Source organism: Eleginops maclovinus, chromosome 16, assembly GCF_036324505.1.
Source record: "Eleginops maclovinus isolate JMC-PN-2008 ecotype Puerto Natales chromosome 16, JC_Emac_rtc_rv5, whole genome shotgun sequence".
Classification (NCBI taxonomy): domain Eukaryota; kingdom Metazoa; phylum Chordata; class Actinopteri; order Perciformes; family Eleginopidae; genus Eleginops; species Eleginops maclovinus.
The window spans coordinates 11267455-11289957 of record NC_086364.1 but is presented as its reverse complement, the minus strand read 5'-3'; the positions used below and the strand labels follow the sequence as shown (position 1 = coordinate 11289957).

The window sequence follows — 22503 nt, the reverse complement described above, 5'->3', positions numbered from 1 at the left end:
CTTATAGTTTGATGTTGTCACTATCGGTTTGAGTCAGTCTATAGACCACCAGCTCCTCCCTCTCAGCATCAGGGCTGCTCAACATCCGTGGAACTTTAAAACCACTTTTTCCCCCACCTCTCCTAAAGACCACTGTCACCAAACCCCCTCACCACCTCCTGCCCTGTTTAAAAAAATGCAAAGCACTGATAATAATGCTCACAGTCAGTTTCACAAGTGCAGCGTGAACAGGCAAGACGAAGGTTAGTCCAACCTTATGCACTTATACTGAAATATTCTTTCACTTTATTTGAATATACACCACGACCTGTGGGTTATTTCATAGTGTGTTGAATTATTTAGCCTCCGGTAAACAGTTCATTGCAAAATAATTGGGTAACTCTATGGTAAAGCTTATTGTTGTTACATTTTGGGGGAACAATGGTCAATGTTTCATCATCGTTGGTATTTGACTAAGAATATAAAATGTAGAGAAGCAATAGTCACAACATTTGGGAGTCTAATTATATCAAAGGTGCTTAAGAGATCTTAAAATCAGATTAGGTTTTCATTTTTGCAGTATACCTTATCCAAAAAGAGCTAAACAAAGGACAGTTTTTCTAATGTTAAGGCAAAATCAAAAGGAATACATGAACCTTTTTATGTTGAGGGACATTTGTCATGTGCTCAATAAGACTGGTAAACATATTTTGACCATCCAGTGCTTGTCACCCTTGTGGCAAATGAGAAGAGAGTTTAATGGTGCCCAACCAAGTTTTTATATAGTTCTACGGAAGTTCTTTTATTTAAATGTTTATCATGTTTTAGGATGTTTTAAGTATAATGGAACACTTGACTGAAGAGGTGTTTATGAGTATGAGGAGGTTTAAAAATGTCAAACACACCTTTAAGAAGAAGTGACAAAATGACTATGTACAAGGACCAAGTACTAGTGGTGAAGTAATGAACTTCTCCAATTGATAATAAATCATGTTTCTTTTCCAGGCGAAATCATCGTTAGTTTCTTATCACCCAACTGAACAGAAACATGTTTCTGTTAAATATTTGCATCTATGCCAGCCTCATGCTGTCCCTCCCTCAGTGTACATATCTATCATGCACAGAGGGGACACCCAGACAGTGTCTAGATGCAGAATTTGCTCCAGGTACCAATTTGGCCGGCGAAGGCTTTGATATCACCAAAATGGAACGTAAGGGAGCCTTTGTGCTCGACATGAATCAGTGGAAACGCAAGGACAAAACATGCACCCTGTGCAGCAACCCCTATCTGGAGAACAAAAAGCAAAAGCTCCCCTTGTCAGTCACAGACTGGATACCAAAGCAGTCCTGCAGCATGAAAGTGTCTAGTACGCTCCACAGATCCAGTGAGTCTCTGGTCAGTTCCAGCTCCTCTTCTGTGGATAACAACTGGAAATTCAATCTTGATGTTAATGTGGGTCAAAAGAGCGGGTCATTGATGCTAGCTGGTACTAATTCCAAATTGGCTGAATACTCCATGGAAAAAACTAAGAATGACAAGTTCAGCTTCACAAGCCACAGCATGTCCTGTGAGTACTACAGGTAAGAACACGGGGACTGGGATGAAACTTTTCTCTACACAATCCCCTTCATGCAAAGAGAGATGTTATTAAAAATGGCACAAATCCTGAACTGTTGTTTATTTATTTTTAAATGATTTTTTTGTCTGGTTTCACTTCAACAGCTACAGAGTGTCCAGCACTCCCAAGTTGCACAGAGAATTTCGGAAAGCATTGACCCAGCTTCCCAAAGTCTACAGTCCAGAATTCAAGCAACGATTTTACAAAGTGATTGACACATTCGGCACCCATTACGTCACCAAGGTAAAGGAAAATTAAAGAAAAAATAAAACAAAAAAAATCACGTATATTTTCTCAAACAGCATGTGTTTAAATATATCATTCCAGGTGAAGTTGGGGGGAAGTGTTCAGTCTGTGACCAGCATCAGGCAGTGCCAGGCCAGCCTGCAGGGCCTCAGCATGGAGGAGGTTCAGATGTGCCTTGAAGTAGAGGCATCCGCCAGCATGAATGCTGCAACAATAAAAACTGAAGCAAAGCACTGCAAGAAGGACATGGACAAGATGGAAAGCAAGTCTTCCTTCTCCAGCCTCTTTAACGACAGGTACTTTCCCATATTTGTTATGTTTTCAATGTATTGTAGGACAACAAATAACGCTTATTGTCACTATCATTAATCAACAGGTTATTTTCTATTTACTATAAAAGGTCATAAATAAAAAGAAAAATGTCCATCCCAGTGAAAACCAGCTCAGTTTAATACAGTGGTTCTCAAACTGGGGAGCGCCCTAGTGGGGGCGGAGGTAGTACTGCAGGGGGGCGCGTGAAGCTTGGGAGGAAGTTGTAAACAAACATTGGTTGTACTTTGTTGTAGTAAAAATATCATAATAATAGATGTCTTATTTCTTATTGCTACATCAAAGTTATCTTACACATTTTAACGAACCAAATTTAACCGCTCTCTTCACAAGAGAGAGCTCTCTTCTCGTGTGTGCGCGGGGGGCGGGGCTGCTCGCTCACAGACACGATGCAGCCGGGTGCATTCGGATCTGCGGGGGACAGGGAGCACGGAGTGTTCAAAACCTACACTCTACAAGGCTCGACGTGGAAAATGCTCGTTTGACGTACATATTTTCGCGTAAACAGGAGAAATCCGTCCAAGCAGCTGGCCGAAAGGCATCATCTTCGGACGGAGAGATGCACAGTTTTATATGTATTATATTTCACATCATTAATCCAAATCTGTAAAGTAACTAAAGGTATTAAAGAAATGTAGTGGAGTAAAAGTACACCATTTACTTCTGAATTATAGTGGAGTAGAAGTACAAAGTAACAAACCCTGAAATACTCAATTAAGTACAAGTATCTCAAAATTGTACTTAAGTACAGTAGTTTAGTACATGTACTTAGTTACTTCATGCAGGTATGGTATGTGTGCTAGCAGTCCAGAATCCACGATATATTAAATAAAGCAATTTTAATTTAATTGTTTTATTCATTTTATTCTGTTTCCAATTTTGGGGGTTTTTCCTTAAACAAATAACAAATAGAAATACCATTAATTTCACAGTTGTTTATGTTGTATCCATAATAACATATACAATTATAGTTGAATCTTTGTGTGTTGTTATTATTAGCAGAGAAAATGTAAAGTTTGTACAAATACATCCTATCTAGTACGGAACCAGGTTCGGGGAGGGCTTGAAAATATTTCCATTACCCAAGGGTGGGTGACTGTAAAAGTTTGAGAACCACTGGTTTAATAATCAACTGTCCTCCACAGGTTTACAGAAATAAAGGGGGGCCATACCACAGAGCCTGAACTTCTCTTCTCTGCTGACAAGAATCCATCCGCCTACAAAGAATGGCTGAACTCACTACCACTGAACCCAGACATTGTCTCAAATTCCCTGAACTCTCTTCATGAGTTACTGCCTACTAACACCCCTCTCCGGAAGAACCTGCGTTTAGCCATTAGCCATTACATCCTGGAGAAAGCCCTGTGGAAGAACTGCAGTGAGCGCTGTCAGGCTGGCATCAAGAGCGACCAAAGAGATTCCTGCGTGTGCCAATGCCACAACGAACTTGCTGTAAACCAAGACTGCTGCCCGACCCGTAAGGGCATGGCACGGGTCATCATAACTGTACAAAGGGGTTCAGGACTGTGGGGAGACCAAAGCACAGCCACAGACGGCTATGTTAAGGTGTTTTTCAATGGGCAGATGATCAGGCGTACCGCTGTTATTAACAACAACAACTATCCACACTGGTCCACTGTCATAGACCTGGGTGCTCAGGATGTGTCCTCAGGAAATAAGGTTAGATTTGAAGTGTGGGATCAGGACAACAACTGGGACGACGACTTGCTGGGACAATGTGAGAAAGCTTTGACTGCAGGAGACAAGCAGGATCTCTGTAACCTGCAACATGGCCAGCTTTTCTACAAGCTGGAGGTGAAATGTGCGCCGAGTCTGAGTGGAGATTTATGCAAGGACTATAAAGCCACTCCTATGAGTCAAAGTCTGAAGGAGCTGTACGTGTCCCGTCATGCACATCCAGTTCCAAAAGCCATTCTTTTAGAGATGGGTGTGTTTGTGGATAAAACACTGAGCAACCAGAGTCTTACTGCAGAGACTCAGAAGTTTGATGCAAAATAACTGCATTTTTTCTTTGTGTTTCATGTTTACGTAGCAACATCACTCTTCCTATTAGGTGATACATTAAGCAAGACCTGTAACCATATACTGACAACCGTGATTAAATATCTAATGGACACATAGAATGAGATGCATGTCTTTTGGGAAAGATTGGTTTATGTGCTGACAAAGCGACTGCAATGCAATTAGGATTTTACTAAGGCGTTTTACAGTTTCTGTAGAATGTGTTAAGAGTCAGAAGAGTCCATTTAGGATCTCTGAAATCAACTTCAGCAGAAGATCCAAAAGGAGTGAAATAGGTTGCTAAAATGTTTAAAACAGTTCTGGTATTTTTTTTATACTGTATCTGTGTTTAGGTATTTTAAATTTGATTATACACATTGTTCTGTTCACCATGGCTTGGGTTTTTCAAAGGACAGCAAAGCATATTTTAAAAGTCCTTTCAGTTGCAAAAATGTGAGTTTGAGTCATTACAGTTTTTACTTATTGATATATTTATTCCTTTTTTTATATACTCTAACATAAAAAGAATCATGTTCTGAAAGTCTATGTATAGTGCATTTTGTGTAGTATTTTATTACTTGTGTGATGTGTGTATTGTAATCATGTCATTATTTTAAAGGTGTTTGTTTATCTGTAATAAAAGCATTGCATCTGAACCATTTGAAGTACTTAATGTTTCATTTCTTTATTTTTAGTTTTCATTTGAGTGTTTGTGTTTCTTAGGTGTTTCTGTTGCCTGACACTAGAAAGGAAGTGGTAAAACTTCCTGTGTACGGATGAGGCTTTGCTGATGCTGTTACATAAAACAATGTGTGAACAATAGTTTTACTCAGATGCTTCTATTCAGCAAAATATTACATATCTTTATTGGATTAAAACAGCACATCCTTTTATTATTTAATTTTAAAACATTGAGGTACATTTCATGTACTTAATGAACAATTATGTTTATCGATCACCACACATTTTATTCAGTGTTGACAGAATAAGACTGGTGGGGCACTGCATGTTTAGGACCAACAAGACAAACAGGTAACACATTCCCGCTCACAGAAGAAGACAAAGGAGGTTATGAGAAAAAAACAAAACAAACACAACAGGACAGATGCAGGGAAACACACAGAAAGCTTTAAAAACACATGTAACTGAACACATTATGTAAATGATCCTCTTTAAGAAGTCAAGATTATTTGAATTAGCCTGGGTAAAGACAGAGACAAAGAGGAAGGGGGAGGAACATAAACATATTGAATCAGGAAAAAAAGATGAATTTGATTGGTTTATGATGGACACAAGTATGCAAAACTATTATACAGTGGCAATGAACTCATGCACTTCCGCCCTTTTAAATGTAAATAATGTCATGATGTTTTTAACTGTCCTTCCCGCACTTATTGTAAACCCTCCAACAGTCTCACCTTTGTATCCATTTCCAAGGGCAGCGTTTCCTCCGTCATATTTGCCAGCTTGCTCTCCTGCGAAAGGATCAACCCAGTTCAATGTTATAAATGTGTTGAGAAGAAAAATGGCAGCAGCAAGAACAGGTTTGGACCTGTATTAGCCTACTCAGCCACACACTATGCAGGCCACAGACCCTTGAGTGGGAAATAATCTATAATGCATGCAGTTTGTGTGACAGCAATTTAAGTAAAAGCTCATGTGCATGTCAAAAATGAGAATAAAGCATAGAGTTCATTTTCCCAAAATAGCTTCACTTTGTTTGTTTATAACAGGAAAAGAGCACAGTACTATTTAAACACATGCACGATGGCACAATAGTTAGTTATGAAAGCTCATTTGTAGCACAAATTGTGCAGTACGCTATAATATAGTGCAAGAAGACATGACTAATAAGGTCGCCAGATACAGCTAAGGGAGAGGAAGTTGATCATAAATAAGGAAGTCTGAGGGTTTCTTGCTTACCCAAGATATCTTGAGTGGCTCCTAGCTGTGCACCGTATCCTTAACAAACACAATCAAAGGAGTATCATATTTAATACAGAGAAATGAAAATTACGATTTCATTTTTGTTATGATTTTTGGACATCAGGAGTAGCTGGAGAAATGTGCGCAGCTAAAGTGTCTACTTAAAAATTGAGATCTCAATTATGCAAGACATACTGATACTAAAATACTTATTACTGCCATGCTCATGTAGCTTCATCCGTGAAGTGCAATCTTGTATTCTGGTCTTGACGAAGACATACAGAAGGGCCTTGTGCATTGTGTCAAAGGATGTTTCTTAAGGTGAGAGAGTGCATTCAAAATCACCTGTTTGCTGAGGTACATATCCCCCAGCAGCTCCTAAAACAACACAAAATACAAACTCGAAATTCATTCAGGCACATTTTCATGGTGAACTATTCCTTTGGATATTGTTGTGTTCATAATTAATAAGCAATGTTATCCATTTGCTCTACTATCATCTTTACTGGAGTTGAAACTTGACTGGGCGTTAGTAATAAAAATGAGCCAACACCACGCTACCTCAGAGAAAAAAAGCCAAACGATTTTCCATCTGACAGTTTCTCACATTTTATCGCTCTCTCATACACACACAAACACCTACTCACTCCTTCTCACCATATTTGTTGGCAGTTTTGGCACCTTCAGCACCGAGGTTGAGCTGCTGGGCAGGGTACGGGTAGCCACCATCACCTGAGGGAGTGACATTGTTATACATCAAGTATTCGACTGTTCTGTTTGCATGTTCTGGTAAACTGACTGGATTCCTGACAGCCCATATGTTGATTTCATGTTTGTTATTGTTTGTACAGCCATTTAAGGCACTTAATATTGGTACAGAATTCAATATAGTGACAGGAGTAAATGTAGGCTCACAAATCTCCTGCAAATGTTATTTGCAGGGCCGATGAAAGCGGGGTCCATTACTTTGGCAAATCCAGACACCATAGGGTACATTAATATGCTAACACCATGTCAATCGCATTTTGTCATGGTCAGTCAACACTTACTGTAATAAGTTCCAGTAGTACTAGAATTAGTTGCATTAGTATCGTAGTTTGAGTAAGAGGTAAGGTTGCAATTGCTTCTTAAAGGAATAGTTCATCATTTTGGGAACTGAGCAAGTTTGTATTTTTTACCTGCAGTCACTTAGTTTACATTGGCAACAAAATTAAATTGTATAAAGAGGAAAAGAGTTTAATACTCTAAAGCTTAAATGGGCAGATGGGAAAACTTACTCATGTCTATTTTCTTTCCACTGTTTCACATGTACATGCTGTAAACCAGCTCTGTGCTATCCACAAGTTCATGTTTGACTCTTGCATGGAAAGGCTTTTCGACAGAAGCCTGACTAATAGTGTGACAGAAGGATGAGGTCATGTCAGCGCTGCTCACCAAATTTGCCACCAGTTTGGTCGAGTCCTCCACCAAGTGCTCCTGAAAGACGACAACAGAGGCTTCAGAGACATACTTCACAGAAAATATATTCATGGCGTAGTTTTCCGTGTCTTGTTTCCCATGTGTACATTTATAACACAAGTGCATGGCAGCTAGAGTTAACATACAGTGTAAACTCTGATCATGCCCCATCCTTTAATCTCTTACCATATCCTCCCTGGACTTGTCCAGCATAGCCTCCTGTACAGAGGGCCGGAAAAAATCAGGGAAAAGATCAATAACATGCAGTTGAAGCACTGTTTATCTATTTACACCTTTAAATGTAACTATGTGATAAGCATCTACATGAGGAGGAAGACGGAAACCATTAGATTACCTGGTCAGCTTCTTTAAATAAGAGACAATAGCTACACCCAGTGGATAAAATATCACACTGGGTGTCCTCTTATTTCTTCAGGCGTAAAATGTTGCAGCTTAAAGCGTCTACTGGTTAGTGCCATCAACTCTCATGGGTTTAAGCAGGTTTTAACTCTGCAAAACTGTTACCTTGGTGCTTCCCTGATTTGGTCTCAACACCATCAGATAACTCTGAAGTGTAACCAAGTCCTGAAACACAGTTCTAATTATCATTATACTTTGTCTGAGAGCTAATGACTAACCTTTTTACCATTTTTTTGTCCTTTTTCTTTAAACGACACTCACCAGCCCGATGACCATCGCTGTAACCATTCCCGTAACCTGCTGAGAGAATAAGCCATATGTAAAAACAATTAGAAAAATATTAAACTTTAAAGAATATATATAATTCATTGGAGTATATGACATTTCTGACTTTAAACAGAATTTAAAAAATACAAATGTTCAGGGGAGTTTTCCTGTGATATGCCTGTGGACAAAGCTTTGGCACCAACATCTCAGAAAACAACAAAAAAGACACCAAACTCGGAGGATCCTCCTGTCTTCACTAAACATCATCACTCCTGTCAGTGGTGGTCCTGTCCTGCTTAGTCATTGTAGTCAGACACTTTGGAGGATAAAGTTCAGCTTTTTATATTTAAAGGATCCTCTATGTTGTCTTCTTTAAGTGCCATTATACATGTTTGACTGGTAGTGTTTTGAATTTTGTACAAATGGTAATAAGTTGCCATTTACCGTAGCCATTGCCTGCCATGGCACCCAGGTGTCCTGTTGCTCCCTCACCATAGCCTGTAAAGACACATTCGTAGCATCTTGTATGGGACATCGACTCTTGCTATTTCTGCATTTTTTTTTTTTAAATACATAAATATTTAAGTAAGGACCAATATCATAAATTATGACATGAAACACTTCTATAAAAACAAGACTTGCATGCATACAAAAAAAGAGGTAAAAGCTTCCATGGGAGTCAAATTTACAAAAAACAGACTGAAATGGTTTGTGAGTAATCCTTTGATTTTTAAAAAAACACTATCAATTATTCAACAGAAAAGATAGAAGGAGAAACAGTTTCTCTTTGACCTTAAAAAAGGGTGAAGGATGAAATGAAATGCAGTGGGGGTTTTCTTTCTAGAAAACTCACAGGCAAGTGCTCAGTCTACAGGGAATGGAGCGGCTGATGTTCTGCTCCTTGACACTTTTGTGTGCTCCATTCAGAATCTGAAAAATCCTGATTCTCTTGGTCTGTGTTTTCAGACAAGCTTTGACATTTGCATAATACCATTAGGTAGGCATAAGAAAGGAAACTGATTGTTAATAATACCAAAGCCTCACCACGTGCATTCCCGGCAACATTTAGTAGATACCCACCTTGTCCAAGAGCAGCAGCAGCAGCAGCTGAGATTTAGAGAGACAGAAAGATACAAGTTAGAACAAGGCGCAAAAGAAAAATAATGAGAACATAATCCATATATTAGCAAGAAAAGAGTAATTAATGGAAATATACCTCCAAGTTTGCCAGCTGCACCCCCGAAGTATGCTCCCTGTCCTAAACCTGTAGGCAGGGATTTGACATCTTAACCACAGGTAATATAAAGTATCTGCTAGCTTTTAGGGAATATTTTTGCTTAGGCCTGTAACATTTTGACCCACGTCACCATTTGCTTCCTCACAGTTGCTTCTTCAAACTTAGCAATTACTGTCCTTCCTCTCTGTTCTCCTCTGGCATAGGCTAACAGCCTTGTAGGTGCTGTTATCTTCATTAAGGAAGAGCAGCCTGGGTTTCCTAAGCTTTGTTGTTAATTATGGGAACAAGCTCCTGCTGACCTAAAATAGGTTTATTGTTTTGGGACAGCCAGTTTATCCAGGTGCTATTGTACACATATTATATTGACCTAGATGATATTTTTAGATGTAGTGCCCATTCTTATTTAGTCTGGTGCTTGAAGAGTGTTGATTACCCATTCGGAACTAGTTAAAACCTCTTGCTACAGTGGAGATCTTCAGAATTGGTTTGGCAACCGCTGTGACAACTCGTGTCTGCAGTAAATGTCTTGCAATAACCATCAGTGCTTTGCCATCAAGTTCCAGCTCTCCCGTGCCTCTCTGAGTTTTGTCTCCAATTGCTTCAGAAGTTTCGCTCACACCAGCAATAACTGTTTTCTGTGTTATGTATCAGTGCCCAACATTACCTGCACCATAGCCCCCGGTGCCCAGGCTTGCTCCCAGATCGTTTCCTGCTCCACCCATATAACCTGCAGAGGAAAAAAATACAAGCTTAGCAAACTCATCTGTGATTTTCTGTTAACTGGAAAGGAATATTGTCAGTTTTTATTTGTATTTAAAAACATGAATGTTGATCATTCAGTACTGCTATGGGTTAAAAGTTTTAAACGCATGATGACACCGGGACATCATATCCCGCCTCCTTTATTTGTTTCCGTATACAGAAGATAAAGAGGTTGCTGTTAATGGAGTGTGTGGTGTGACACGTGCAGCTGACAGTGGAACAAAAAGCAAAACACACAATAACAATAGATTTCAACACGTTTGCCAGGATTGTATGGTTTTTCGCAACGTGTGCCCTGGACAATTTCCTGCAGTGAATCCTAAAAACCACATCACCAGATGCTGAATCTTCTTTATCGATCTCTGTTTAATAGCTCTTTAAAGGTCTACATGCACTCAGTGGGAATTAGACATATTTAATTTTGTTTTACATAATGTCTCTGTCTCTCAATCTCAATCTGACCCCATTCATAATAACACTACAATGATTTATGAATAGTGCTATTTAACAAAAAGAAGAGAAAGACAATAGGATATTGAGATATGGTTTGAGGTATTAGTTCTACTTAAGAATCCTGATAACTATATCAGGATGACTTTCTAGAAACACAAAATGTAATAAATTCAAGGACCCCAACAAAAAGCACCAGTTGAAACTATTGTCTCTTTAGTCATTTTACAATAAAAAGTGCAATGTGAAGGTAAAGAGATTAAACTCTAAGTTTAAAAACCAAAATAACTTTCTAAAAAAGGTACCAACGTGTATTTTGTCACTATTCTTTGGCAGTGTTGAAAACTGTAAAGGAAAATGACTTTTCTCATTTAAAAAACAAGTATCTTTAGGCCTGTATACTTTCACATGATACTACATACTGTACATAGATATCAAAGCAGATATCAAAGATATCAAACAATGTTTTGTAGTTTGATATACAACCAGGAACACATCAGAGATGAGAACTGAAAAGGCCTTTGAAAGTTGATTTAGTATAATAAGAAGCCACACCCATCCTGTTACCAAGAAGCATTCACATTTTAAACAGAAAAGGAAACTACTCCTGATTTATCCTCAGTTGGTTTGTTACTTTGGGTATAAAAAAACCCTGAGAGTATTCTACTATTTTTAGCAGCTGAGGGTCCTAAAGCACCTGGACCGTAAGAGACCAAAGGCCCAAGGCCTTGAATCCATAACAGCTACCTTAAAGCAAAATAAGCCATGTATCTGCTTCAGCTATATACACAAAGATCACAAAAAACTAAATAATGTCTTTCTTATTAGTTGTGTGACACTTATTCCAGCTTAGAAACTCTTCTTAATTCAGAAAAAAAGAGAAAACATACAACTTGTTCTGGCCACTGTTCTTGCACTACAAGTGAGACAGGCTGAGCTTTGTATAAGAAGTTAACAAAAAATCTTTCTTGGTTGCATTTTTCACATTGATAGAGGAAGAAGAGCTAAAAATAGGGCCAAAGCTTCAGAAAACAGATCTGTTTTGTTTTTTTAAAGACAAAAATCGGCAGAAAAACAAAGCATACTTGATGAATCATGCAAAACAATCACATGTAAATGAACTGCATTTAATTTGTAATGAAGTATATGTTAACTGATAAACGGTCACATTTTGGCTGAGAAGAGGAAGATCTCAAGAATGCACAAAAGACATTATGATGGTATATAAACACAAAGCTTTGCTCTTACTTGTTGCCTGGTCATTCCTCCCAGTCTGTCCTGGGATACCCAGGGATTTTGACTCTGTGGCATCATGTTCAGCATGGGAAAGGTGTTTAGATTTCTGACCATCAGCAGTAAAGCCTTCAGCTTCCTGCCCTTCTATTAAGGTGATGCCTAAACTGTGGCTGCCTTGAGCTCGAACATTTAGAGAACCACGACTATGATTTTCTACAGCCAGGGCTCCACGGATTCTAGGCTTATTTTTGTCTTTATCCCCAAGGCCAAGCTCTTTGACACCCTGCCCATTTGCTACAGCAGATAAATGGCCTCTGCTTCCTTGCCCTTGTTGAAGAGAGAATATGTTGTCTCTGCCATCTTGATTTTGTGAAATAGGCCGTTGATAAGTAGTTTCTTCTTGAGCTTGGGGATTTGCACGTACAAGATGCTTGCTGTCCTTCCCAATCTGAGCCTGGTGCAATAACCCTCGGTTGGATTGTGTTTCCGAACCCAAAAGCTCATGGTGACTGATTCCTAGCGCATGTAACAAATCCTGATTGGATCCACAGTTTGGGTTTTGCTGATTGTGTTGGATAAATGAATCGTAGTCTCTTGCAGTCTGTACCTGGGCAGAGGCAGAACTCAGACTTTTGATGTTGTCTTTAACAAGAGGCAGTTGGTGTCTCACACCTCCAGTGGCCAGAGCTGTTCCCCTTCTTTCTAAGAGGGTAGGATCATATCTTTCTCCTCCTTGTGGTGGCGAAACACCTAGACCAAAACCTTTACTCTGTTTATCAAGGGGACTTGATGCTTTAACTAGAGGATTAAGCTTTCCATGTGGCAGTGCAGCAGGTCCAAAGCCAGTTTCTACCTGTGATTCAGGAGCAGTAAGTATATTGCCTCTCCTCATGTTGGGCATTTCAGGTCGAACATTTCTGTCTGCATATGAGGGACCGAGTGATATGCTCTTTTCTTTCTTCAGATCTTGAACAGCGTGGCCCAGATTGGCCATCTTAGGTCCACCCAATTCTGCTGCAGGCGCACCTGGCAGAGAAATATCAACATGCATTCACGATGTCTTGGTGGTTCAAAGACAACAGTTTCTTTGAGGGTCAACAGCACACTGTAGTGGCCAGTGGCAAATATATTTAGTGTTCGTTGTTTTTAATTTATGTGTGTATTATAGCAATTAATGCAATACAACACATCATCCATATAGTATTCGGTACTCATATAGAGGTAATTCGAGACCAAACAGAGATGACACAAAATCCATTATGGCCTGACATTAGTCCAGTTTCCGAGCACAGAACCAGATCATCACCATAATGAGAACTAAGAAGACACCCAACTGAAGCCACACGTTGGAAAGACATTTGTAGTGCTTCTCATTAAGAGCAATGACATCAACACATGACAACAAAATGTTGCCACCCTAAATTGTTTAAATGCCATAAAACGCATCAGTGTTACAGCACAAGACAAAGACACAACATGACTCATCATTGTTTCGGAAAAAACTGACAAACAAAGTTTAGTAAAACACTGACAGGGTACAAAAGCAGGAACCTACAGTACAACACTTTTAAAAACGAAAAAAATATTTGCAGTTTCATAGACTTCTACAGAAACTACAGACATTTTTTTGGATTCTCTAACCCAATTACTTTCAAAGCAGAACCAGAACTGTGACTAAAACTACGGTCAATTTATTACTGTCATGGCTCAAAGTAACTTCCCAATCCTCCTAAGAATTAAGTGTGCGTGAAAACATTGTTTTGGTGCCCTAATAAATCAAATAAGTGATTACAATTCTAGGAAGGGTTCAAGCAAAATGCAGCTTTCACAATTTCCGTGTCACAATTTAGCTCTTGTAAACCACTAAGCACTAAGTACTCCACAAATATCAACTCACATTAACTTCCAGGTTTTAAACTGTGGTAATAAGAACTGGGGAACTCATGCAACATGCAACACTGACAGACAAACACAGTCAAACATCAGCCCTGTGCACACAGAAGGAAACAGGAACTGATGATAATAGAACAGATGATAGGGTGATATTTCAAGCACACAAAAGTCAGCATGAACTCGAACTCAGTGAATCACAAGACACTATTTTCACACAGGTTACAGACAAATACAACAGGGGACAAAGGCAGACACAGACCGACAGACAAACACAACAGGTTGTTATGTTGAAGGTTTTACCAGGTTTTTGTTGCTTAGCCCTCTGTCCAGTTGTACCCAAGTCCAATTCCTAATGATAGCAGATCAAATATTAAATCTTTTTTAATTTTAGATTAGTTTTCATTTTTTAATTTTGTTTGGTACTTTAAGTTGAGAATCAATTATTCAAAAAGGATACGTTTTTTGTTTTATATATTTAGTTTTGTTTAGTTTTTGTGGAAAAGGTCAAATGTCTGATAATAATAATAATAATAATAATAATAATAATAATAATAATAATAATAATAATAATAATACTTACTTAAATGTATAGCACCTTTCATATACCCAAGGGCACATGAATTACGTAGCAGCCATTTTACTGCAGCAGTAACTAGAAAAACGTGTCAACTGCAAGTTCATTCTGACCCAATACATTGAAATAATTTAGACCAGCCTGAAGGTGAAAAACAATTGGTATTCATTGTGAAGCAATTGCGGCATAGCGCTATCTACTGGAATGTTAAATCTGTTCAATTCCTGTGCTGTAAGGTCAAGAGTTTTCTTTGGTACTGATTTATTATATAAACAAGACACTGTAACTATTTGTATAGTTTTTTGTATTAATTATTTTATTTTTGTTTAATGGGTTTCACTTTAGTAGGAGAAATGTAAATGATTTCACTTCCAGGAAAGTTCCAGGAAAACACTATGGCCAGACAGTTCTACAGTCCTCAGTCTAATTAGCAAAGATGAGCCTCTCTGTATATGTGGTCAAATGTTTAATATTATTATTTTTTTAAATGTTGGTCATGGTTTTGCAAGAATCTTCTCTACAATCTCATAAACCTGATAACTGACAGCAGAAGTGTGTTTTTGGCAGGAGCGATTGCAGACAAATACTCTCCAGCATACAAATCTCAACAGATGGAAGAAGTAATGGGTTGTGAGGTAAGACTTGATTATTCACTTACCTGGTCGTGCAGCAGGATATCCAATGCCGGCCAAAGCTCCGTATCCTGGCAAGAAAACAAATGGCCAAGTTCAGAGGATGTGGAGTAAATCTGCAACTCTGACAAGCACTCTGATTACATCACTAGCTCCCTGGGTTTTTCAATCTGTCCCTTATATCATGTTCAAAGACAATGACAGAGTGCCACTTAGTGGAGATTCATCAAAAAAACAATCTGAGGGTTTACAGAGAGGGCAATACACAGATTGCACTCTCTTTTGGGCAAAAAAGCAAAAGGAATTTGTCAAACCATAAAATGACTTACCTGGCAGATTGCCAAGACCAGCTCCATAAACTGGAAGATCACAAAAACAGAGTTTTATTTAGAAACATTTCTACCACAAGTACGGTTAACATGAGATGTGCCTTCTTCCTTTCCCCTTAGACTTTAAACAGATTGATTTAATGTAATGCCAATAAGAAACAGGTGAGCAGGTTTGAATAAAGGTGGTGGACACAAATAGGAAGACCCATTACTAAATTGCAACTGCTTTGGATAAATACTTTTATGTGAGACTACCCTGGGTTATGTAGCCAGGCAACTTTAAATCTCAAGTATTTCTCTACCGCTGTGAAATGTACTTATCAACCTCTATATTTTTCTAAATAAAATATCAACTGGATAATAACATCATTCTTTATACGCCAGTCTTACCGCGTTTCCCTCCCTGGCCCAAACCCATTCCCATTCCATTTGTAAGTCCAGTCCCTAACCCCATTCCTGTGCCCAGATCAGCACCTGAAATAACAAGAAAAATGTAATGTCAAAAAGTGGCGATATATTCATGAACTTTGTTAAATATCTACACGGAGCAAGTAAATAATGCACAACAACATTCAAGGGACAATAATAAAAGTTTAAATTGATGTACCATAACCGCCCTGGGCTCCATATCCACCTTGCCTGAGGCCTGCTCTACCGCCCAACCCAAGAGATCTGTAACCTCCTGTGAAAACAATCAAAACTAATATTTCACATTGTTTTTGGATCATCATTCTGACAAATAATGTTTCTGTGAATCACGACTGAAAACATACAAGATTATAAAGATTTGTTCTTAAGACAACTTACCAAGATTAAGCTGAGCCCCTGAATAACGGCCAACTAAGATTTGAAAAAGGAAAAATTAGTACAAACATTACTTATCTGAAGTGAAAGTGATATGAGACAATGCTGCGTGCAGAGAGTTCAACATACTTCCGGTCTTCATTGCTTTGGTGCCATATCGGTTTCCCATTGCTCCAAGGGCACCTGCAACTGAGAAAGTACAAAAAAACCAGATTATTTTGTTTGCATTAAATGTCTTCTACCTGTGTGCTAGTCCTGCGTTGAAGGAAGGAATATGCAGACCTCATATATAAGACATTTTGAATAAATGTCTTATGTCCATCTGAAGCAACTTGTAGATCATTCAAACAGTATGCAGAATTAAGTATAAACAAGAGTTGGCAATGAATAGATAAAGCTGCTAATATTGGGGCATTCTTTTTTTAATTAACAATATTTGCCCTCGAGAACGAGTTACCATTTGGTAACATGTTACGTTATAAGGTAATGAATGCTAAGAACATCACTGACCTCCAGGTTGTACTCCAATGCCGACACCTGAAAAAACAAAAAGAAGGGACGGCTAAGTGACTTGAGCAAATTTCAAATGTATTTGTTTTCATCTTGACATTTCCCTAAAGATTATTATCATACAGCGTTGGTCTTTGCCTTCTGGAGTTAGCCAAACTTAGAGTTACATGGTTGGAGGTCTGGAAAAATATTCAAACTTTGTGACTTACCTCTGGCTGGCAGCATTCTCCCCCAGGCTACACGTTGAGGTCTAACCCCTAAAAATAAAGTATTGTACAATCGGTGGGAGTTTGTTCTTTAAATGTTTTTAAAAAGAGCAAAAATTATAATAAATATAATATTCCAGAAGACCAGTTTGCCACAAAAGTACATAAAGACATCTAAAAATTGCTACAGAAAGGTAAATACGAATATATAGTGACTTTACAATGACTGAATGAGATTATGATCATGAATGAAGTATGAGCTACAGTGCACAAAATTGAACATTGTGGAAATAAACGTCAACTAAAAACTGATTTGAATAGGTATTTCACATTTATAGTTTTCAGTTATTTACCACCTTAAAAAACAAATACATTTTTATTTTCCTGGCTTTAAAGTTTTCTAGAAAATTGACACTGAGTGTCAGTTGTTTAAATGTTTATATTACTTGCAGGCCTTTACCCTAACCACGATGAACACTCCTTGGTAGACAAATACATGGCATTATTAATTAAAACAACACAAATGCCACCATACTGTCAAATGAATGATGCCACCTGACATGGCAGCCAACAGGGGAGGAGAGAGGAACGGATTGCCCTTGATGGCAACAGAGGATGAGACAAAACGGAGCAACTGTGTGGAGTCTGTTTGTTCTTCTCACGATTGGTTGTCAAATTTGACCTGCCTCTGTCATCTTTTCATCGTATCCTTTGATTCAAAGAAATGAAATAATATAAACCGCAGTAACTCCCTGATGGTGGAGTCCATGTGCGTTTCTGTCTACCTCAATCTCACAGGCATGATAATTTAACAAGTGAGTGAGATTGAGTCGCTAGAGATCTAGCAGAGCATTCAAGGTAAAATCCTTTTGACATACAGAATAATGCATCAAATGCTGGCTTTTTAATGACGTGACATCTTACCATGATAAGGACTGCCACGACTTATAAACTGTTATTTTATAAATGCAACATTGGCAATGCAAATGTCAAAAGTTTTTGCAGAAGTAACCAGAATGTGCTTTAAATTTGTGATAAGGTAGAGTCATTTTGTTTAACCTCAACACATTTTTAAGTTTTGTTTTAAGTTTTAATGTTTTTTAACCCTGTGACTAAATATTATTCAACCAAACATTTACATTCAATTATATTTCCCAGAAGTGCATAGTAAGTTTCAAAATAATCAAAATATCAAATAAATGGGATTTTTAAAAGTTTTTATGTAGTAATTATACTGATTAGAGGTAAATGAATTAGCAATTATATGTTTAAAAAAATAAGAGCACAGAATATGTGCTGACATACTGTTCAAGACAATTTGAAAAATAACCAAAATCTGTAAAGTTTTTTACAAAAAAAAACAAAGAAAATAGTTTAACTGTGATAAAATAATATAACTAGGGCTCCATCTTCACATTTTTCTTTCTTTCTTACCGCCTTGCAGAGTTTGCTGAGTCAACCAGAGAACCAGTGAAGTCTGGAGCAGAGCTCGAAACAGCATGATGGATGATATCAGAACTGATCAGAACTGACAGAGAGCAGAGAGACCAAGTGATGGACAGATGAATGGGCTGATGAGTAGGAACTACAAGCACAAATACCCTGATGGCTTATATATGGTGTTCTCTTTGATACACTCCCACTGCCCAGTCCGGCCCTCTGCACACACACGTATGATTGGAAGAAGAAGAAGGCCCATTTCTGTTCATTTCCATTAGTTGAGAATGCACACAAAAAGACTAAGATGTTATTTGCCTGCACCTGGCACCTGCATTCACACCCCTAAAAATACAAGATTTGCATTTACACAAATGGTTTATTGAAGCATAATCTTTCTGAAATTGTTCTCTCTAAATTTCATTGATTTACAGGGTGAAGTTCAAATGCTTTATTCCAGAGTAGCAATAGAAAATAAACTACATTTAAATCTTAAGAAGACTATGGACCAGAAAATAAATTGAAGCATTCTTCTTAAGGTCATGCTAAAAGACTTGTGTGGAAAATAAGGATAAAGTAAAAATAAAACTATTAGTGGGATAAGAATACACAAGTTGCAGCACAGAGCAAATTATTTAACCTGGAAACTGTGAGAATTAGAGAATGCAAATCACGTCATTGGACAGATATCAGCCTCCTGTTGGCTTGAGGAAAGATGTTTTTTCTCAGTTCTGTGAATTGGCTACTGAAGCTTGTATTCGGATGCTTCCTAATCTCACAAGAGCTGGTGCTGGTCCCTGCACAGCAGAGAGCAGTGTTAGTCTGATGGTACGCTCTGCTGAGTGCACCACTCTCCTTAGGGCTCTATAATAATTGACTTTGGGAAGAAGCCTCACTCTTCCTGCAGTTATTTATGGCCATGCTGTTGAAGTTGGTCAGCAGTATGGCTGTGCATTGGGAAATATCTGGCAAATCAATACATACTGTGATACAGGGGTTATGACTCAAAAAGTTAACAGTTTTATTGCAATCAGAGAGTGGGATATGCATTTGCCACATTCACTGAAACATCCAAGAACACAGCACTGTAACAAAGATTTCCTTACCTGTTGTCTAGCAGAGCCGTTCCCGGACCAGTTGGCAATGCCCATGCCAATGTCGGGATGCTTTCCAGAGCTCCACAGTAGAACTTTTCAAACACACACAACATTCTTGTCCTGATGGTAAACCATAAGAAACAACAGTTAGCAGGTCTAAGACGAGATGACGTTTTGCACACACACACACACACACACACACACACACACACACACACACACACACACACACACACACACACACACACACACACACACACACACACACACACACACACACACACACACACACACACACACACACACACACACACACACACACACACACACACACAGATTTGGACATAACTATCAATAAACAACGTCAAAGAAAAACACAATACAAATAAATTGCCCCTCCCCAAACAACAATTATACAAGTTTTTTTATATATATATAATATATATATTATATGTGTTGAAGTCAATGCTTCTTTACACAAACTCACCTGCGACAAAGACATTTCTACTTAGGATTTGTTAGTGGAGTAAACATTACACCGCCCATAAACAAGAAGGAGAAAAGAATGGGAGAAAGCTAACAGCATAAATATCCTGGGGAAAAAGTGCAAATTGCAAAGTAAACATTGCTTCATTTTTGTGAATGTGTGTGTGTTTAGTTAATGGAAAACAGAAAACAGTAAAGACACATATACAATACTGTTGTAGAAACAGTCCTACAAAAGTTAATCATCTGAATTAAAACACAGTTTATAAGGATTTTATTCATTTTTCTGGAGAAGAGCATTGTAATCTTACCCAGCTGTCATTGGGAAAAATGATGTGTGACCGTGTTTTTTGAGACTGTGTACAAGGAGCACCAAATTCCAGGATCATCTACATGGTCCTATAGTATGGGAGGTCCCTAGCCGTTTCTTAATCAACATTTTAGTTTATGTCTTAACCTCAGACACGGCGAGATTTGATGCAAACGTTTGACAGGAAAACCACCTATATTAAGAAATAAGAAACAGGTGAGCAGGTTTGAATAAAGGTGGTGGACACAAATAGGAAGACCCATTACTAAATTGCAACTGCTTTGGATAAATACTTTTATGTGAGACTACCCTGGGTTATGTAGCCAGGCAACTTTAAATCTCAAGTATTTCTCTACCGCTGTGAAATGTACTTATCAACCTCTATATTTTTCTAAATAAAATATCAACTGGATAATAACATCATTCTTTATACGCCAGTCTTACCGCGTTTCCCTCCCTGGCCCAAACCCATTCCCATTCCATTTGTAAGTCCAGTCCCTAACCCCATTCCTGTGCCCAGATCAGCACCTGAAATAACAAGAAAAATGTAATGTCAAAAAGTGGCGATATATTCATGAACTTTGTTAAATATCTACACGGAGCAAGTAAATAATGCACAACAACATTCAAGGGACAATAATAAAAGTTTAAATTGATGTACCATAACCGCCCTGGGCTCCATATCCACCTTGCCTGAGGCCTGCTCTACCGCCCAACCCAAGAGATCTGTAACCTCCTGTGAAAACAATCAAAACTAATATTTCACATTGTTTTTGGATCATCATTCTGACAAATAATGTTTCTGTGAATCACGACTGAAAACATACAATATTATAAAGATTTGTTCTTAAGACAACTTACCAAGATTAAGCTGAGCCCCTGAATAACGGCCAACTAAGATTTGAAAAAGGAAAAATTAGTACAAACATTACTCATCTGAAGTGAAAGTGATATGAGACAATGCTGCGTGCAGAGAGTTCAACATACTTCTATTCAACATACTTCATACTTCTACTTCTACACCTATATTGGTTATGCTTTGAAAGTCACCAGTTCTTTTGAATGCCTCCTGAGGAAAACTGAAGTCACACACGTGCAGACCACCACATCGTCTTCTCTGGTGGTACTGAGCATAAGACAATAACATAACCCACGTCTGACTCATTACTCCCTCACCCATGATTCACTTCTAAACATTTATCTGTCTGCATGTATGAGAGGTGCCACAATCAGATCCATAAGGAGTGTCAATTTTCAAGGACAGATGTCTACAATAAAATAAAAAAAAGAAGAGCTGATGTTGTCAGAGGATGTGCAGACTGTGTTGGCTCATTAACCTGGAGAACATTATGGGAACAGGGAGTGCAGTGTCTCTGGAGACACATCTGGATGACAGTTTGAGTGTGGTCTATTCGAAACAGAGGTGTGCCTCAATATATACATACACATTACATTGTGTGTGTTCTTGTGCTGTCCTTATGTGTCCTTTAAGGTCGATAGAGGAGGGAAAATATCATAAGTCTGGCTGTTTAAAGACCTGCTGGTAGACACAGGATTATGTTAAGGTAGTGGTTTCACTGTCATTTTTGGAATAGAAAAGAACATGGCGTTTAGTGACTCACAATGAATGATAACATATATTGCTCTACCCTCATATATAAGTCCTAAGAGTGGAGTATATAGGGGATGAAGAGTATGCCTTAATAAGTTTATGTTTTGCAAAAGAAAATCAAAAACTATATGCAAATATAATATTGTAAGTTGAAACTATTATGCTAAGCTAAGCATAATGGTTTAAAGGGTGAACAGAGTGCAATTTAAAAAGTAAGTTAAGAGTACTGGGGCCACAAAGGCTGATTTATGATCCTGTAGTAATAACTTTTTCAACTTTAAGGCTGCTATTTTCGTGAGATTATGTTTTGATAAGTGCTTCCTATAACATATCCTGTGTGTCCATAAACAATGGCCAGATTTATCACACAGCTTAACACAACTCACTCATTGGTGTCATAGAATACTCCATTGTTTCGCTTTGTCCTAAAATAACAAAGAACAAAACCACAAACAGGAGCATAAACACAGACAGCAGTGGCTCGGTTAAACTCTGTTCCTGTCTAATGAGGAAACACCTGCAGCTGATTAACTTCCTCAATTCAATTCCTCTAACATCTCAAAATACACAAAGTGCCACTTAGTGGTCGGAGGTGAAAATACAAATAATCTCAACTGAGCATCCAATATGAACATTTTCCTTAACATCTTCACCTTCGCTG

The 22503-nt window shown here is 38.2% G+C and overlaps 2 protein-coding genes and 1 long non-coding RNA gene across 8 annotated transcripts; 1 reads left to right on the top strand and 2 right to left on the bottom strand.

Annotated features, from left to right (window-relative positions):
• The first annotated feature begins 166 nt into the window (after positions 1–166).
• On the top strand, positions 167–4857 carry LOC134878577 (perforin-1-like). 2 transcript variants are annotated; one of them, XM_063904710.1, is made up of 5 exons: positions 167–242; positions 985–1560; positions 1703–1841; positions 1926–2140; positions 3320–4857. In XM_063904710.1, the coding sequence occupies exons 2-5, from the start codon at positions 1028–1030 to the stop codon at positions 4191–4193; spliced, it is 1761 nt and encodes a 586-aa protein (XP_063760780.1). In that variant the 5' UTR covers positions 167–242; positions 985–1027; the 3' UTR covers positions 4194–4857. The 2 variants fall into 2 exon arrangements, with proteins under 2 accessions (XP_063760780.1, XP_063760781.1); XM_063904711.1 differs by lacking the exon at positions 167–242 and having other exon boundaries at positions 320–1560.
• Positions 4850–19528, bottom strand: LOC134878578 (uncharacterized). 5 transcript variants are annotated; one of them, XM_063904715.1, is made up of 22 exons: positions 19444–19528; positions 18335–18428; positions 16904–16951; positions 16695–16721; positions 16314–16373; positions 16188–16220; positions 15988–16062; positions 15771–15854; positions 15381–15410; positions 15078–15122; positions 10169–10231; positions 9484–9531; positions 9348–9374; positions 8712–8765; positions 8262–8300; positions 7767–7799; positions 7557–7598; positions 6780–6854; positions 6468–6500; positions 6120–6158; positions 5615–5671; positions 4850–5396 (listed from the first exon to the last, which is right to left on the bottom strand). In XM_063904715.1, the coding sequence occupies exons 2-22, from the start codon at positions 18399–18401 to the stop codon at positions 5392–5394; spliced, it is 984 nt and encodes a 327-aa protein (XP_063760785.1). In that variant the 5' UTR covers positions 18402–18428; positions 19444–19528; the 3' UTR covers positions 4850–5391. The 5 variants fall into 5 exon arrangements, with proteins under 5 accessions (XP_063760785.1, XP_063760786.1, XP_063760782.1 ...); XM_063904716.1 differs by lacking the exon at positions 19444–19528 and having other exon boundaries at positions 8262–8297; positions 18335–18479; XM_063904712.1 differs by lacking the exons at positions 16904–16951; positions 18335–18428; positions 19444–19528 and adding exons at positions 11965–12978; positions 14146–14194 and having other exon boundaries at positions 16695–16720.
• A 1146-nt stretch (positions 19529–20674) lies between these two features.
• Positions 20675–21161, bottom strand: LOC134877831 (uncharacterized). The gene is made up of 3 exons (XR_010167621.1): positions 21092–21161; positions 20892–20966; positions 20675–20758 (listed from the first exon to the last, which is right to left on the bottom strand). It is a non-coding gene; the product is annotated as an uncharacterized LOC134877831 (long non-coding RNA).
• Between the last annotated feature and the right edge of the window lie 1342 nt (positions 21162–22503).